Source organism: Phalacrocorax carbo, chromosome Z (assembly GCF_963921805.1).
Source record: "Phalacrocorax carbo chromosome Z, bPhaCar2.1, whole genome shotgun sequence".
NCBI lineage: Eukaryota > Metazoa > Chordata > Aves > Suliformes > Phalacrocoracidae > Phalacrocorax > Phalacrocorax carbo.
Window position 1 is genome coordinate 34,538,627 of NC_087548.1, and position 18,106 is coordinate 34,556,732.

At 41.0% G+C, this 18,106-nt stretch overlaps 1 protein-coding gene across 1 annotated transcript in view; it reads left to right on the forward strand.

Annotated features, from left to right (window-relative positions):
- The first annotated feature begins 463 nt into the window (after positions 1-463).
- LURAP1L (leucine rich adaptor protein 1 like) overlaps positions 464-18,106 on the forward strand; it is a 28,302-nt gene continuing 10,659 nt past the window's right edge. The window contains exon 1 of the mRNA XM_064438314.1: positions 464-1,077. Coding sequence (XP_064294384.1) covers positions 862-1,077 — 216 coding nt within the window. The 5' untranslated portion in view covers positions 464-861. The remainder of the gene's footprint in view (positions 1,078-18,106) is intronic.

The following is an 18,106-nucleotide window of genomic DNA, read 5'->3' on the forward strand; positions in this document are numbered from 1 at the left end:
ACACCCCAGGCCAAGGAGCAACAGGGCACTTCCAGCACTGCGATCTGCACAGCCAGCACGTGCCTTGCTATCAGTGTCAGCAACTGCTCAGCGAGCAAACTTTGCTTTATAAAGAGAAGGAAGGGGTTACAATAATAATAATGAAGAGGGGAAGCTGGGGGAAGAACCAGCCTGCCTGCCTCAAAACCTGTCTGATGAGTGGGAGTAACATTCACACCATATGTATACTCCTATCCCAGTTGGAAACTGATCTAAAGTCACAGATCTCAGAAGACTATTTTATTTTCTAATCTCTTTTTTTTTTCTTCACTGTTTCTTTTCTAACTTTTTGTTTTCCTCTCCTCTCGTCCCTCCCGTTTTCCCGAGGGAACTCGCCGCTCCCGAGCCCTGCCCGGCAGCTCCCGGCTGGGGGGCTCACTCCCCGCCGTGCGGGGGCGCTCCGCCGCTCCGCCGCGCCTCTTTTCCAGGCATTACGGTAGGAGGGCCGCGCCGCGCCTCTTCCACCTGCCTGCGCGCTTTAAAGTTGGGGCCGGGCGGGAGGCGCGATGACTCGGATCCCGGTGCGCGGGCGGCAGCTGCCGGGGCGCATCGCCGTCCCGCGGACGGAGCAGGGCCGGGGCGCGACCCGCTTGGCGTAGGGGGAGTTTTTCTCCGCCTGCCTGCTTTTGTCGTGCTACCCGGTGGCAAAGGAGGGCCGGGGGCGGTCTGGTTGGCCCAGGAAATACCCATGCCTGCGGCGGGTCATCTGCGCGGCTCGGCCGCCGGCCCCGCCGCCGGTTACCGCGTCTCCGCGCCCCCGCAGCGGCCGGGCGGCCGCGGGTAGTGCCGGCACCGCCGCCGCGGACCCCTCCGGGGCAAGCCATGGAGCCCGTCGCCCCGCCAGACCTCCGCGACGTCGAGCAAAAGCTGGGGCGCAAAGTGCCCGAGAGCCTGGCGCGGCCGCTGCGCGGGGAGGAGCTCCCGGGACGTCCCGCCGCCGCCGCCGCCGCCCCCGCCGGGGCCCCGGGCCCCCGCCGCCGCCGCGCCGCCGCCCTGGCCAGGCTGGAGACGAAACTTCACCTCCTGAGGCAGGAGATGGTGAGTAGCCGGGCGCCGGCCGGGGGGCCCCGCGGCAACCCCCGGGGCGTTCGCAGCCCTCCTGCACCGCCGCCTCCCTGCCGGCGGCACCGGCACCCCGGGGGCAGCGCTCCCCGCGGGGCCGGCCATGGACGGGGGCGGCTTTCCCCCCCAGCCCCGCCGTAGGAGGTGGCGCAGTCCGGCCCCGGGAGCAGCCGCCGGGCTGGCAGCTGGGGGGGTGCGAGCTCTGCCGCCGCCGCCGCCGCTGCTGCCGCCCAGGTGAGGAGGACGAGGAGGAGGAGGTCGTTCAACTGAACGGCGTGGGGGGCGTGTAACTTTTCCCGCAGAGTGGCAGTTCGCTGGTGACTCGCTCTTGGCTTCTGTTCCTGTTAGCTCGCTGCAAGTGCTGAAACCTGGTGTATCAATAAACAAATAAGCACACTAATCTGTCTTACAAATGCATTTTCTGCATCGCATCTGATTCCTGCTGATGACTAGTACCTGAAGAGACACTGGATGTTTTCGGGCTGAAAACTTGGCCTGTGTTCAGTGACTCAATTTCTGGATGTTGGTCTTCAGAGACTTACTTAGTTACAAACAGACTGTGCAGAAGATGCACGGTAATTTTTGAACAAACAACTATTTATAATTTGGCAGAGAGGTTTTTTGCTAGTGGTCTGTGGTGGGACGGTGCTTATTTAGTTCAGAACTTCTAACTTGTTTACTATCTTAGTGCAGGTGCTTGTCCGACTTGGTATGTCATGATCTCAATAAATTTATATTTTGATGATGCCGTAAAACTGGTTTCATTTTTCTAAGGCAAACCAAAAAACCTCTCTTTGCAAGCGAGCAAGCAACTAGTGAACACTCAGCAGATATGATTCTGACGATGCAGAGTAATTCAGATGTGCAAGCATAGTTGGCTTCCGTTTTTATTGGTGTACAATTGCTACATGAGGTCCCAAAAGACTCCCTGGTAGCAGTTCTTTCCGTAGGTCTTGCCACTAAGTTTATTTGGAAACAGTATGGAATTTGATCTTGTTGGAATGAGGATTTTGCTGGCAACGTGTTGAGATGACTTTATACAATTATTTTGGAACTCAGCCGTTTACGGCAAACAAAGCAATCTCATCCTATATGAACAAGTATAATGCCATACCATCGGTCCCTGTGCAACCTTACAAATATATGAGAAGAAGGCAGGTGGGTTTGTAAGAGTTTTTAAAGAATAAGCTTGTCAGGGGAAAAGCAAAATCAAGAATGGATATTCTGAGAGTTAATAGCCAAGATGATGGGCTTAATCTTGAGAGGTTATTTATACATCACGATATTGTAGGGCTTCATATGGTTTAAGAGATCCTCATAAATCAAGCTATCAATGTATTTTAGTGTAACAATCACTGTGAATTTCAGTTTTAAGAGTTCTACATTATCAGCATACCTCATGTCTATTTTTAATATTTAGCTTTCACAAAGGTGGTAGGTAGAGTGACCTGCAGGTAGCTTATAATATAAAACGGTTGGAGATGTTGGGCAGCAAAGGAAACAAGGTAGCCAGAGTTTTTGGTCTGTCGAGACATGTCATGGCAGTTAGGCCTATTAAGGTGGGGAAAAAACCCAAGTGACTTGCCCCCATCACCTTTTCCTTTTGAGTTGGTCTCTTCTCATACTTTACACTTGCAAGTTACATGTCACAATCTTCAATTTGCCTCTCCTTCCTCCTGCCACCCAGTTTCATCCCTGCCCTCAGCATGTGTTTTAGTCCCAACACCCTTTACCTCTCCTGTTGTCACTTCAGTGACTGACTAGCATATTATTCTTTGCCTTCACTGCAAGGCCTTGAACATGTAGAAAAGTAGTTTATAGCTGCTGCAGTAGTAGACATGCAAAAAGAAAGGTTAGAGGTTTTTAAAACCCATATATTGTCCATCAATGATCTTTTTCTAGTTGCACTATGATGGCAGCTTCTGCAGCCCACTCACTGAATGTTGGAAAGACACATCTGTGCTTTTTTTGTTTGCTTCCTTCAGACTTGAGAGAAACTTTATATAAGCAATTACAAAACAAGGTTTTTCAGGCTCTCCATAAAAAAAAACTGGACATTGGTTACTATGCTGACATCTTGATCTTTGATGCTGAGCAGTACTGTCTCCTCATCTTGTAGTCTTGTCTTTGTTAATGAAGACATTTTGGACAGATGTGGCTATTTTCTGGGTTTGGGGTTTTTTTTTGGTTCTTTATTTTATTTTTTTTAATTTGACGTTATACAGTTCGTGCAATTATGTGGCTCAACATCTGTCCTCTCACACAGCTATTGTTCGTCACAATGACTGTGCCTGTGCTGACAAATTTCAACTAAATCTGACAACCAAATCCATTTAATAGATACTGTCTTAGTATGTTTTGACTTATCATTGCATTTAAATCACAGTGATTCCAAAACTCTTGACTGTGCTAAGGATGTGTTTACTACATTTTCTTATTGCTTTCCAGCTTGTAGCTACTATAGAATACCTCTGTGTTCCCCGACATCCTCTTGTTTGGCCCCTGACAGTACAGAACAAGGGAAGCATACCTGAACCTGTTCATAATGCGTGGGAGTAGATAGAAAGCCTTAGCTCAGTGAGTGTATAATCCTTCAGTAGCCAGAGTAAATTCAAACATACAGGAGTGGAAGTAGGTGGAAGTTTCTGTTCATTTAAAACTGGAGGGCCATGTCCTTTCCTGTCAATGCATACTTCATCCTTCCAAAGAAATTGATCTTCCATCTATCTTTTATAAGAGAAGCCAGTGCTTGTCTTGCTTCAGAACAAAATAGTGATATCTGTTGGACTGGATACTTCTGAGGAAAAGAGAGATAGTGGCAGCTTTGAAAACTCTCTGTCATCAAGTTGCCATGTGCTTGGGCTGGAAGATCATAAATGAAATGGTAGAAGTGATTTAACTCTCTTGTGTCATCTGCTGCAGGGGAATGTTAAAAGATAAGCTTATTATCGTATCAATATTTGACTTAGGCTGGTTTTGACTAAGAGTTAATGCACCTGACAGATTGCTGGGGTGTGTGTGTGGCAACTGGCTAAAGGCCTCGAAGCTTGCATCTTGCTTCCTCAGATCCTTTCACTGTTCCCCGCATATGATTCTTTTGCCCATAAGGCTGCTTTAGCTGGTAGTCACTGGAATCACACACAAAGCACAACTGAGTGTCTTTCTTGAAATATGGACCTGCTTGGCCAGGCCTCCTTCCCCTTCTTTACCTTCAGTTTTCACCACCAAGGCTGTGATACTGGATCCTGAAAACCTCTGAGGTATAAGGCCATCAGGTAACTGGAGAAGCAAGATGTAATTGCCAGTGTGTAGCAAAACACTGTGCTCTGGTCAGCCTAGGATGTGATGAGTACCTCCAGCTAGCCAATGTGCCCTATATTCAGTGTGAAATTTGTCACAATGTTAATGTTAAACTCTTTCCTCTTGTGGTCTTTTAGGTGGAGTCTTCTATTGGAGGATTAATAATAACCCTTTATAGCTGCAGCCCTGTTTCTAGTGTATTATGCTCCTGAGGCCACCATTCAATACATGTGACTTCAACAGCTGCACACTGCAGTAAATAATCAGTGAGGTTCATTCTGCAGCCTGAAATGATACTGTTTCAAAAGCCTTATTTCTGCTTCACGAGTTCAGGGGTTACTAAAAAGGAGATTCTCTGTAACACATGGAAAAAAAAGAGCGTGGGTTCTTTTTTTTTTCCTTTTGATTTAAAAGTTTTCCAAATCAACTTTTTATTGCCCCTTTGAAAGCTAAATAAGTAAAATATAGTCTCCATTACGTGCAATTAAAAAAAACAAAAACCACACCACAAAACAGACGAACAAAAAAAAACCCCACAAACCCAAAACGAAAACATGCTTTGCGTAGAAATATTTCAGGTAGGAAAGGTAACCTGTGTCTTGGAAGTCAGGAGTAAATGGCAGTGCTGGGATTTTTAGATGAGATCCCTTCCAGTGAACACTGTTGAGGATCGAATATTGTTAATGAGTCTGAAGGCGAAGCTGTATTCTGAGTGCAGCAGTTTTCAGGGTGAAGGGATAAAGAAATGGAAACAATTCTATTGCCAAGAAGCTGAACCTGTCAGATTTAAGGTGAAGCTATCTGAAATAGAGGCATATTCCTATGCTCTCTCAGTAGTTGAATTTTTCTCCTCCTTTGCTTTCCTGGTTCTAATTTAAAAAGCTAATTAACATGGAGCCCTGACAAAATGAGGCAGAACTAAAAGTGCTTTTTACCAATTGGAATTAAGGCAAATATGATCATTATGATGACAATCCTTGTCTTATTCTTTTATTGTCTTTTTTGTTTTGTTTTGTTTTGTGGGTTTTTTTTCTTGTTGTTTTGGGTTTTTTTTAATGTATCCTTAGCATGTAAATGAAGGTTTAGGTTGGAGGGCAGAGCTGCTGTAACTCTATTCTACCAGCTCTTAAGAGTTTGAACAACTTCAGATTTGCTTAGATTTCTTAGATCCACAGTTGTGGGGGGTCTGCATTTATTAGTTTCTTTAAAGGACCCTTTTAAAAAAGTCAACAACTGTGATTTGAAACATCTCTTTAACATATGCTGTAGGTACAGACTGCTACATTCACTGTTTTGTATGATAACATCAATTGACTTAATTGAAGCCAAGATCTGATTCAGTGTGTCTAGTCAGCAGTGCAAAGCTGTGTATCAGATGCTGTTTTTCTATTAGATTAATTGGAATTTTTGCTTAAAAACTTGATTGAAGATAAAATCTTAAATATAAAATTACTAGTGGCTAAGCCTCAAGCCTGTGTAGGAGGGTTTGATTAACGTTGGTTTCTTAGTGAGCAGTTATTCAGTGAATCCCTAAAGTGAGGCTCTTCTTGGAAGAAGGAAGGCATAAAGAAACTTTATTTCCCCAAGTCCTCCTGAAGTTTACTGAAAAAGATGGTAATCTTGGATCTTGCTAACGAGTTCTCTCCTTCAGACCATCAGATTTGCATGATGTGGTAGAGGAGTCTGTAATTTTTACATATAATGCAGATTTGGCACCAGGATACTCTGTCTAAAAGGGATCTGTAGATTGATCCTTAGGGAAACTGATCAAATCTAGCAGGAAAAATTTGCAACTGCATTATAGTACCAGAACTTTGCCGAGTTTTCCATCTTTTCAGACCATCTTTGGAAGGACGAGGTGAGCAAGGTTATTTAAATTAATGCATATTTAAACATATCTTTTGACTGGCAAATCTCACCCGGTGTCAGGCAAAAGGATTTGAATTGTGGAACATCTCTATGCGGTACTCAGTCAGTGCTTGTAGCCCTTCTCATTCAGCTGTAGCAGCTGCTGAAGGTTTTAAGTCCCCAGGAAGTACAGATGACTATGTGCTTATATTACTAGCTACTGCTTGACCAAGAGCCTGTGAAACATTGCTGATACATTACCTAGCAGCATCAGTGTGAAATACCTCCGTACAAGTGCTTCTGCCTTATGTATGGACTATCAAAGCAGTTTCAGGCATGCATCATTCAAGGCTTCCCGTTAGACTGCCCATGTACAGATGAGACTATTGCCAGCCCTTATTTCAAAGAATGTGTTACCATTTAATGATGTTTCTTACCTGATTACTTTGTTTCAAGGTTAGAGGAAGCGTTTTGGCTTTGAAGTTGTTTTTTAAAGCCTGCTGACAATTTGTAATGAAAAGACATGAAGACTAAACCCTTTGTGCACAGAGCTCTACAACTGAAGTGACTTATAACAACTTTTAGCACATAGATTACAAACTTTCTGATGAAATCAGAAGAACAGCATGATTTTCATGGAATAGCCTGGACTGGAAGGGACCTCAAAAGATCATCTGGTTCAACTTTTCACAGGAAAGGGAGAAATGGATGACATTATCTAGGACTCCGTCCAATCGCATCATGAAAACCTCTAGTGATGGCGACTCCACCCCATCCCTGGGGAGGTTGTTCTAGTGATTGATTGTCCTCGCTGTAAAAAACTTATTTCTTATATCAAGATGAAACCTCTCCTTGTAGAACTTGTACCTGTTGCCTGTTGTCTTCTCCATGTGGGTCCTTGTGAAGGGAGAGCCACTGTCCTCTTTGTAGCAGCCCTTTAAGTACTGGAATAGTGTGATGAGGTCCCCCCTGAGACTTTTCTTCTCCAGGGAGGAAAGAGGTAACTCCTTCAGTCTTTCCTTATAAGGCAGATTCTCCAGCCCTTTGATCATCATAATTTTGTGTGGATACTTTGCTTTGTGTGCATACTAACGGCTTACAATAATTAAAAAAGTACCTTTTATGTGTGAGCAGGAAAAACTTGAAAAGCACAATACCAAATACATATAATGAGCAGAAGTGATGGCCAACAAGTGCATTTCTACTCTTCAGTACTTTTTGATTTTCCTAACAGTAAATAGCTAAAGAAGAATACATTTTTAAATTCATTTTTTAACGGTTACAAGATCCTTTGTCTGTTCTCTGCCTTCAAGCTCAAAACCTAGTAAGCTTTCCACAGTGAGCATCTTTATTTCCTACATGTTTCATTTCTGTCCATGTCCTGGAAGAAAGGCTGGACAATAGAATCTGGAACAAATGAGGATGAAGTTATTGGAATAAAAAGGCAGAAGAACTGAGCTGTTGAAAAGCAATTGGAATTTAATTAAATTGAGTGCAATTTCTCTCTTGGATTTTCACCTGCATTTATAATGATGGAAGTTGAGCATCTTACATGTAATCAGTTCCAAAAGGTGGTTCTCAGATTGCTGTTTGTAAAGATGAAGAGTTCTGAACAGAAAATTATTGGGAATCTCATAATAAAAGGGAAACTTTTTTGTCACGAAGGCAGACTTGTAGCCTTTGTTTTCCAGCCCTCACTCTCTTAAGTGGAGCTGCTACTTATAATTATTTACCTATGGTGGTTTACTTTTTGCCTTCATGTGATTTGTTCTCTGTGTTGAATTTTGGCTTCAGCCACCCAGTTATCCTTACTGGTATGGAATGGGAGCTGGTGTCTAGTAGGGCAACAGGAGCCTGAGATGGTATCAAATATCATGTAGTTTCTTAATTTGAGAAGTCTGTAACTATTTGGATAGCAATTCTAAGGCCACCACAAATCAGCAGATCTGTCCCCTACACAGTCTGTAATCTTCTGTATAGATATTTTTAAATTCCTACTGAAACACAGGTAACAGGGGGTGCATGAAACTTTAGCATGGCTTTTGTGAATGAAAGCCTTCTGAACTGGGGTTATGTAGGATAAGCTGTGGTGACTCAGAAATAGCTTGACCAAATATTGCTCTAATATACCTGCAACAAAAAATGGCTTTTTGCAGGCTTGTCAGAAAGCTATTACGTTATTTACAGTGCTGACTAAACTGTTAATTGCAGCTGTTGAAAGCATATGAAGAAGTAGGCAGGAGAAACTTGAATTTGTGCTGAAATGTGAGGGTGTCCATCAACACAGCAATTCTGAAGAACAAGATTACCTAGTTTTGGCTGATTAGTTTACTGAATGCTTAGGGAAAAAAAAACAAACAAACAAACAAACAAAAAACAAACAAAAAAACCCCACCCCAAACCCCTGACCCAATTCTGTAATACTTTCATATGTATGGTTTTCTTGTTAGTGAAGTCTGGATGTATTTTGGTAACTTAAGCTCTTCTGTCTTTCCACCCAGTGGCCTTGTACATACTGCATTGTTTTCAAGCACAGCTTTGAAATATCATCCTTGATTTTGGATAACTTCAGTTAACGCCAAAAGGGAATCATAGTACTAAGAATATGAAACCTGTGAATCTTGGTCTTTTCAGCCACTAAATAAAAACATTAACTTTTTTTTGTGGCAGACAGTTCAAGGACTGGGGAAGGGTTGGAGAGTGAAGTGGATAGGAGTGACTGCTACAGAGTTTGAGGAAGAGGTTGAAATATTTGTTCTGAAATAGATGGCTGCCATAAAAGCCAAGAAGATTACTAATTAAAATAATGATGTTTCTTTAATGTAGAAGGTAAAACATTCCTGCACATCTGTCCTTTGCAGTTAAGGATATGACTGTGAAGGGCTCTTCCTTTATCAGGTGAATGGCTACAAACCAGATCTAGCTGGGAAACCTGTGCCTGCACTCACCATAGTAATGCTGATTAAGAAGTAGTAAGCTTTGTCCTGAGGGTAAGTTGCTTTCTGAGCTTGCTTTTTACTCTGTACCATGAGACACAGAGCTATGTGGGTATACAAATGTTGGTATTTGTAGAGCCAAGTATGATTTTATTTTGTGTCTATAGCAAGCTGTAGCTGTGCGAGGAGTAAAACCTAGAATGACCGAGACAATATTTTTCTCTGTGTCCATTGAAACAGTTGCATTGTAATCCACATGGTATTATTATTTGTTTTCTGTAGTAGAGAGGTGTCCGGCTAGGATACTTAATTCAGTAATTGTTGAATTCACAGCTATGTAGTGGCTTCTGTCAAAACAAAACATGGCTAAAGGATTGTGTCTGCAACATGTCTAGACTGTGTTTTGTAACATAACCAGTATTGGTGGATGTGGTTTGGAGAAAGATTTTAACTATACTTATTGGAAGTATATTGAGCCATCTATGTGCACTTGCAGCCCAGAAGGCCAACTGTATCCTGGGCTGCATCAACAGCAGCGTGGCCAGCAGGTCGAGGGAGGTGATTCTGCCCCTCTACTCCACTCTGGTAAGACCCCACCTGGAGTGCTGTGTCCAGCTCTCAAGCCCTCAATGCAAGAAGGACGTGGAGCTGTTGGAGTGGGTCTAGAGGAGGGCCACAAAAGTGAGCACCTCTTCTATGAGCACAGCCTGAGAGAGTTGGGGTTGTTCAGCCTGGAGAAGAGAAGGCTGCAGGGAGACCTTATTGCAGCCTTTCAGTACTTAAAGGGGGACTATAGGAAGGATGGGGGCAACCTCTTTAGCAAGGCCTGATGTGACAGGACAAGGGGTAATAGTTTTAAACTAAAGGAGGGTAGATTTAGACTGGTTATAAGAAAAAAAATTTTTACAATGAGGGTGGTGAAACACTGGAACAGGTTGCCCATAGGGGTGGTAGATGCCCCATCCCAATAAATATTCAAGGTCAGCTTGGACAGGGCTCTGAGCAACCTGATCTAGTTGAAGATGTCCCTGCTCACTGCAGGGGGGTTTGGACTAGATGACCTCTAAAGTCCCTTCCACCCCAACCCGTTCTATGATTCTAAGTAATCTTCCTTCTTTTTCACAGCTTTTAACATGCTTTCTCTTTGTTACCAGTCATTTACAGCTTAGGTGTCAATGGATGTCTTTCCAAGTCTGTCTTTGTCTCTAGTGAGAGCTCGGTTGTGTCCAAAGTGACCAGTGGGCCTGGTAGGTACATCCTAAGATGTTCTCTTCAATGAGTTCTGAAAAGCTGTTCAGCCACGTACCTGAGCAGTTTGCAAGCTTCAAGAGATGCTTGACTGTGTCAGGGAAGTGTTCATGATAAGCATGTGGAAGGAATCCTAGTCTGGAAGGTGACCAAAATAAGTGACCAAAGTACATCCAGAGGGTCTGTAAGCTACCTTGTATGCTTTGAAAGGGATAAATAGCACAGCTCGAGGTTTTTCAAAGCTAGAAGCATACTTGGATGGTCAGTTATTTCAGAAATATCCTGTGCTGTGTTCCAGCGGTGAGTCTCTCTGGCTGCTTACCTGCAGATGAGCACGTGGAATAAAATGTGTCTGAGGATTCCCTCCTTGAATTTGCTCCAAAGGAAGGTTCCCTCTTTCCCTGAGAGGAGATAAGGAGAGGACTGTAGAGAATATAAGTATTATGACAGGTTTTAAAGTTAGCTACTCTGTTTTGTCAGAATATGCAATATCTCCTAGAGCTTCCATAAACATGGAGAAGAGCAATACTGGCACAGCTATGCAACCCTGCTCTCAGCAATCTAATCCATCTCCCTCCCCACCAACCTGGCATTTCTTAAGACTTAGGTTTTGTCAAGAGAATGGTATGGCACATTTGTTAATTAACAAGAAACACAAACTAGCTAAGCTGCTAGGAGAAGTTATCTGAATGTTTCATTTGCTGTGCTGTAAAATAAACTCCTCACACTACTGTATGGCCCTGGTGGGTGCTGTGCCAGGTGAGTTGAAAGCATTTTAGGGCCTGTAAAGCAATGTTAAACTGCTATTTAACTACTGGGAGTTTCAGACTTTATAAACACTTTACTGACTTACTTTGTAATTTTGTTTGCTGTTGTTAGATACCAGCTGCATTCATGACTAAAACGCTTCCAGAAGGAGAGTAATTTTACTGCATTGCTGCCTTGGCCATGAAACCCACTTCTCTCTAGACACAGAAGGAAGCAGGCATCCAAGAATTATAATGTAACAGATGTGTTGAGTGTTTCCAAGCTCCCACGTTTTCACCCCAAGGTAGAAACAAGGTAGAACAGCTCTGTTGCTTTGCATTTTTCTGAGTATATTTTTCTGTCTTCCTACAGAATTTCTGCTGGTTTAAGGAAATGTTCTATTTGAAGTGGTTGCACTGCTTTTTGTAACTCAGGTATGTGCTTATGAGACATAGCAAACTTTGGACACAACTTTCTTAATAGAGTGTTTGCTGAAAAAGATTTTTTTAAAAAAAAATTTACAAAGCTTCAGATTCTGACCTTGACCCTTCCAATAATTATAAATGAGTAGGAAAAACAGTCCTGACAGCAAGGAGGAAACTGTGAAGCATTTCTAAGTAAGCAGAAAGAGGATCTGCATTGGTTTGCCACATCTTCAGAAAACCAGTGAAGTGAATATTTAGCGTCCTTCCTGGGATGAGACTAACATGTAAGTTTGGAAGGGTGCCTGGAGAATACCTGTTCCAGCCACATTGCAAGTCTGAATTTGTGCTTTAGGTTTGGCTGCTAATACAGACCATTTTCTGTGTTGGGCAAAGCCAAATGATGTGTGTTGAGAATAAAGTACACGATGATAAAAGAGTGGCAATGCAGTGTTTTTATGTAGTTTGGTACTGAAGAATCTTTTCCTTGAGCAGGAAGGTTTTCTGAATAACAGAATTTGGATGGGTGAGCGCAAAAACATGACAACTTTGAGAAGTCATTCAAGCATTGCAAACTCCAACTTTAGGCTATTGTTCTAGTCTTCTCAAAACTATACAGTAGTGAGAAGAGCAAACATGAAGCCAGAGCAATAATTTTTAGAGGACTTTTCCTGATCTGTGACTGCAAATGCATTTGCCTTCACAGGGCCACTTCAACGAGTGTAACTGTTAACGGGCTACCCATATGTCATGGGAGAATTGTGCCGTACACTGAAATATTTTAGTCTCAAGTGGTGGTCTGTGGCAGGTTCCTAGTGTTACAAGGTTTGTAGGAAAAAGCTGTAAATCTTGCAACAATAGAGGAGAAACCCTCTTTGCAAGAGACGAGCAGTACTACTAGCATGCCAAAGCAACAGTAATTTTCTTCAACTTCAAATGCCCATGGAATTTATGTACTCCTTCGTTAGCACCTGGCACTGCTGTAACTGGAACAATGAAGTGCAGGCACAGTTGCTGTTTTCCCCATGGGTAGATGAGGTATTTCACAATGACCATCAATTCATATAGCTGGCTATGCTTTCACCAGTGCAGAGTAGCAGTACTCCCATTTCAGAACAAAAAGAAATGCAACCTAAACAACAATATGATGTTTAATCTTCTGTCATTTCTCTCCTTAGTTTTTATTAATTTGTCCTCTGTTGAAGTTCAATGGCAAAATTACTTCAGAAGAGCCCTAACCAGCCCCTTTCAAATACAATCATACTTCTCTAGTCCAACCCTATTATGTTCCAGGTTTCCTTGTCTCATTCTGTCATCTCCCAGGTTACTCTTAATTATTGGCAAAGGCCATATTTGTTTTTTCCCAGCCATCTGCTGCAACTCTTGCATCTTATTTCTGCTCCCTAACTAGCTTAGTAGCTAATATTTCCTCAGTAGGAGAAATTGGAAATGTAACCAATGACCTTGATGCCTTCCAACTCTACTCATACCTCTGGTAGCTCCATTGATAGTTATGATTAATATTCTTTGCTTGAACTAGGATCAAGCCACACTGCCCCAGTAGTCTGCTATGTAGAGATCTTTGCTAAGAGCAGGTTTAGGTATTAAAAGACCAATATCACATGAGCTGTAGTGGCATAGGAGAAGCTGAGGTCTGCACCACATGCTCTGGATGATGGTTATTGGTCAGAGCAGGGATGAAATAATATCAAAAGACTTGTACCTAGTGTTTCTGTCCTGAAGGTTATAGTTCATGACCGTTTACTGCTGCTACCATCTCAGAGATGTCCTTGGCTACAAGTAGAGGATTTCTGATTTTAGTATATGCTTTCACTTTATTACCTGGATAAGCATGTCTTGTGACCTCCAGAATGTATTACTGCAGCGTGTTCTCTGGGAGCAAAAGGGGCTTTTGGCTTTTTTAGCTAAAATGGATCAAAAGCTGCAACTAGTATAGCCTGCAGCAGCCTGCTTGGCTAGTTGTGTTGGCCAAATTCAACATTTCAGCTTGCTAAAAATGGTACTAGCCTATTGTTTGCTTCTAAGTTTTCAACCTGGAGATCCCAGATGCAGGTTGGCTACTAGCTGTTTGATACTTTCTTAGTGGGTGAGAAAGAATGAAAACAGTTAACTGTGTATAGATATCTGGAAGTTTGGAAGGGTATTTTTCACTGAAAGACTCAAAATATGCAACTTTGCTTCATTTTATCTGAAAGATCTCAAATTTGTTAATACATTCAGAGGGGCACAAAGCCTCTGTAGGCACTGTATTTTAGCAGGATGACGATTACAACAATGGGGAGATTTAGATGAAGTTTTTTATTTAAAAGAAAAAATAAAACTGAATCTGAAAGGCAGGCAACTTCAAATAATGCACAGATTAAACTTAAGGAAAAAAAAAAACCCAAGGCTTATTTGATAAGATGTTGACTCATTTTTATTCAATAAATTTGAAAAGATTTAGCACTGAAACATCATGTTCACAAAATTTTCATTGGGAAAAAAACAGTGATCAGTATATCACTTTTGGACTCTATTAAAGCAGTTCTAAGAGGACATATGATCACTTATAATTACAAGTCTGTCTTGAAGTTCCTTTTTATTCTTATTCAGGTAAACCTTCAGTAAATAGGACAGGAGTTTGCTGTTAGGAAATATTTGGTTATAAGATTAAAAATATGCTTTTAAGAGGACCTACCCCATCTCCAGGGCCACAAAATTATTACAAACAGAATTCCATTTTGAGTTCTGGGGAGATTCAGACAAAGATTTGAATTTTTTTAATCTTATATGTCTCTCCAGTGGTGTTGTGAAAGCAGACTTGAATTTCAGGAAAGTTTGGATTTGTCTCCAGTAGTAATATTGTCATGTCTTAGTTCTGGCTTAATAAAACAAGTTGGGATTTTTGTTGATTTTTTTTTTCCTTTAGAAAATAACAATAAGGTGAGGATCACTGTTGTCTTGGCAAAAGCAACATTTTCAAAATCCAGATATTCCTGTAAGCAAAACCCATGATCTTCTTTCACTTTTTAGTTCTATGTTTTGAACATACTTACACAGTGCCAGTATTAAGACTAATTAATTTTAAAGGGATGAGAACATCTGGAGTGCACATTAACCAAGCCTAATTCAGAATGAACAGGTAATTTATCCTTTTTATTTTTTTTTTCACTGTATTTTTAAGAGCATGGTCAAGACAAGCATAAATAAGGCAGAGTAAAATCCAACTAAAAAGTAATCTAGATATGCTATTGGGCCCCAGTCCTGTCTCATGTTGCTGGGGAGAACACATACAGTCCTGTGTTGTGGCTGGTGACCAGTACACTTTATAACGATGCTGTGATCGTTCATCTGCTGTAACACTTTCTGACACCTACAGTTAATTGTTACTGCTGCATATTGACCAGAATGTTTGCAGTGGTATTATCTTGTCTGTCAACATACATGGGTCCATAGTATGGATTTTTCTGGACATTTTCACCTCTGTCATAGTAGATACATTTCTAAGGTCAGATGCTGCTTTTATGACAGCAGTATGGGATATTAGGAAACATTCAGTAAAAACTTCCTGTAGTATTAGAAGTGGTTTTTTTCTCTTCTCAAATCCCTGCATTTCGTCACTGCTCCCTTTCAAGTTCATTCAACTAAGCTTTACAGTAACCAGGACCTTCCTTTTATATTCGTTCATCCTTCTAAGGCTGGATGTTTCTGTCTCTGGATTCTGTGGTGCTTCTGTATTTAAAGGGCTGATTTAGCATTAATTTTATTCAGGCAGGAGATGATAAAATAGGGACTCAATAACTTTTTTTTCTTTGATTTATAGCATGCTTCTCTGTACTAATCATTGTCTTATCTACTTAGTAGTTATTTCAATTGTAAAATTGACAGTAAAATAAAAAGATGGCCAAAAATCTAAAACAACCAAAACAAACATTTTCCCCCTAAGAATGTTGTGTTACACTTAAGCATACAAGATATCTCAAATAGTAAAAAAAAAAAATGTATCTTACTGAGTGAATGATTCATCCAAATCATTGAGATTTTACTAGGTGTTCATGCAAATGGCAGGCTGCCCACAAATACTCCACAGGAAAGGAACATGCGCATTTCAGGGATGTGGAAAAAGGCCTTGTGATCAACTTTTTTATTACACAGATAAAGTCATTAAACAATTGCACAACTTGGTGGTATATATTTTCCTGTCAAGTCTGAAGGGGATCAATTAGTATGTATAAAATTAACATATTAAAATAGGGTGTTGTAAGAGAAATGTAAATCACCACTACCGTAATTTCCTATACCAGATGATAACCATACTAGCATTATATTTTGTTCATGTATTTGCAAGAAATGTCCTTTAAACATGTTCATTAAATTATTTACATTCTTTGCATACTGAGCTAACTTGCTCCCTCAAGAAGTTGCTCTGCCTCCTGATTATTCTGGTGGTGGCTCCAATCTGACCTGCCCACTTCCTTGCTTTAGCTAACAAGTGTTTGGTAAGATCTGCTTACAGAAGAAGAATCCTATTCTGGCTGATGTCAAATCACACTGTCTCACTTTCTCCTTCATAATTAAAAAAACACTGTTCCCAAAGCTATGCTATGTTGCTGCCAAATTTTACAGAAGGACCTATAGAAATATTTATTGTAAGCATTTGGTGCAGGATTGCAATGGAACTGCAGCAGTTTGAAACAAGATCATGACTAGGCTAGAGCTTGTTTTTAAACTAGGAAGGTCAAGGACGAAGACAGAAACTGAGGACTTAACGTCTGCTCACTTTCTGAACAGCTGGGACTTCAGTGATTGTAATGAATGCTGCCTTAAAAATCTACTATAAGCATTTTAACGATTTTGGAATCTTCAAGAGAAACGAGTCTAAATCTCTTTTGCAAAAGAAGGCAAAAAGTGATCAAGACTGCTTCTGTAATGTGCCTCAATATTTTTATTGTGGCTCATTGTGGAAGTGCAGCTGAGAAGGGTCAGTGTAACTTACTTAATTTGTAGAAGTAAACTACATCAGCAAACTGCAGCTACAAATCAAGAGTGGGTCACATAGATTTAGCTTTTGTATATGTAGCTTTTGTATGTGCTGAAGATGACCGCAAGCCTAAAAAACATGAGGAAAGAAATGGAAAAATGTTCCAGCAATACATTATAATACAAGTCCATGCTGAAAGAAACCAGATGTGCAAAACACTATTGATTTACATATATCACTGTTGACTGAAATTTAATTTACCTAAATTTACTTAAGTCAATGTGAGGTAAATCAGTCAGACACACATGGCATAATGATGAACATCTGAGCACCTACCTCAGCTCACTGACAGTCTTATCTCTTGCAGACTTTGGTCACCATCTCCATTTTTTATGTATGTGAAGAAATTGAAGAAATGAGAGAGCTTGCATACAGTGTCGGGTTGTTTGGGTTAGTTTGAATTATTGTAGCTGAATTAATCCAAGCTAGTTGATTTTGTAGTGTAGTGGATGTGGAGCATTCCCACAAGCAGTTATAGTTACATCTGTGTGTAGATGATCCCTTCCAGCTAAGGATAGTAAACCTGTGTTCTTGTGTTCTGTCACATAAAAGCTTTCCAGCATTTTGATAGATGATGCTGAAGAATTCATTCAGATCCAGAAGTCAGTCTAGGCATTTTGCTTTTTCGCCTTGATCCTGAAGTACCGTTGCCCAAAGTGGCCTACTTATGTGAAGAAACCATTGCAAACATCATGAATCAGTGGGACAATTTTGAAGAGGGCAAGGCATTTAAAGTCATGTGCATGCATATGTACTAATTAAAGTAGGACAGAGCTCATATACAGCCTATTAATCATCCTTTGTGTTGATAGAGTGGACATTTGTCCCTTATCTGTCATTTGTGGGTTTATTTTAGACATGTTAAATTGAGAAAAAAAAAGGCATTTCTTTTACTCACTGGCATTGAGAAGCTATTCTAATATAATTCTGAGTTTGCGAACCTTCAAGTGGCACGCATCATGCTTTGTGGTGGTTGCTTAATAAACAACACCTCTGTGTGTGACCACACTCATCCCTGTTGTAAATGTATTAGCTCAGTGACTCCGATTAAATAATGCTTGCATTCTCATAGCCTGAATCTTGGACTATGAATAGGTTGGTTATGGTCTTTTAGCTTGTTATGTATATTCTTACACAGAATTGATTGATGAGGTTTTGTGGATGAGTTTTATATCCTTGTATATCTGCTTACTAATTTGTATGTTCATAAGACTCAAATAATTCAACATTGCTAACCAATGTTTATTTTATTTTTCACACTCACCTTTCTCCTTGGGAATTAATTTTGTTAGTTACTTTAAAAATTGTTATTCAGTGTTTGTAATAGCAAAAGTAACACCAGGAGAAAGTGGAATAAGGTTAGCTTTTATGAAGAAAGAGACTTCTCAGAATTCCAGACAAATTATTTGGACATTGATTGTTAGATTTCTTAAAATTCTTGTTGTTGCTTCTCAAAAAATTTA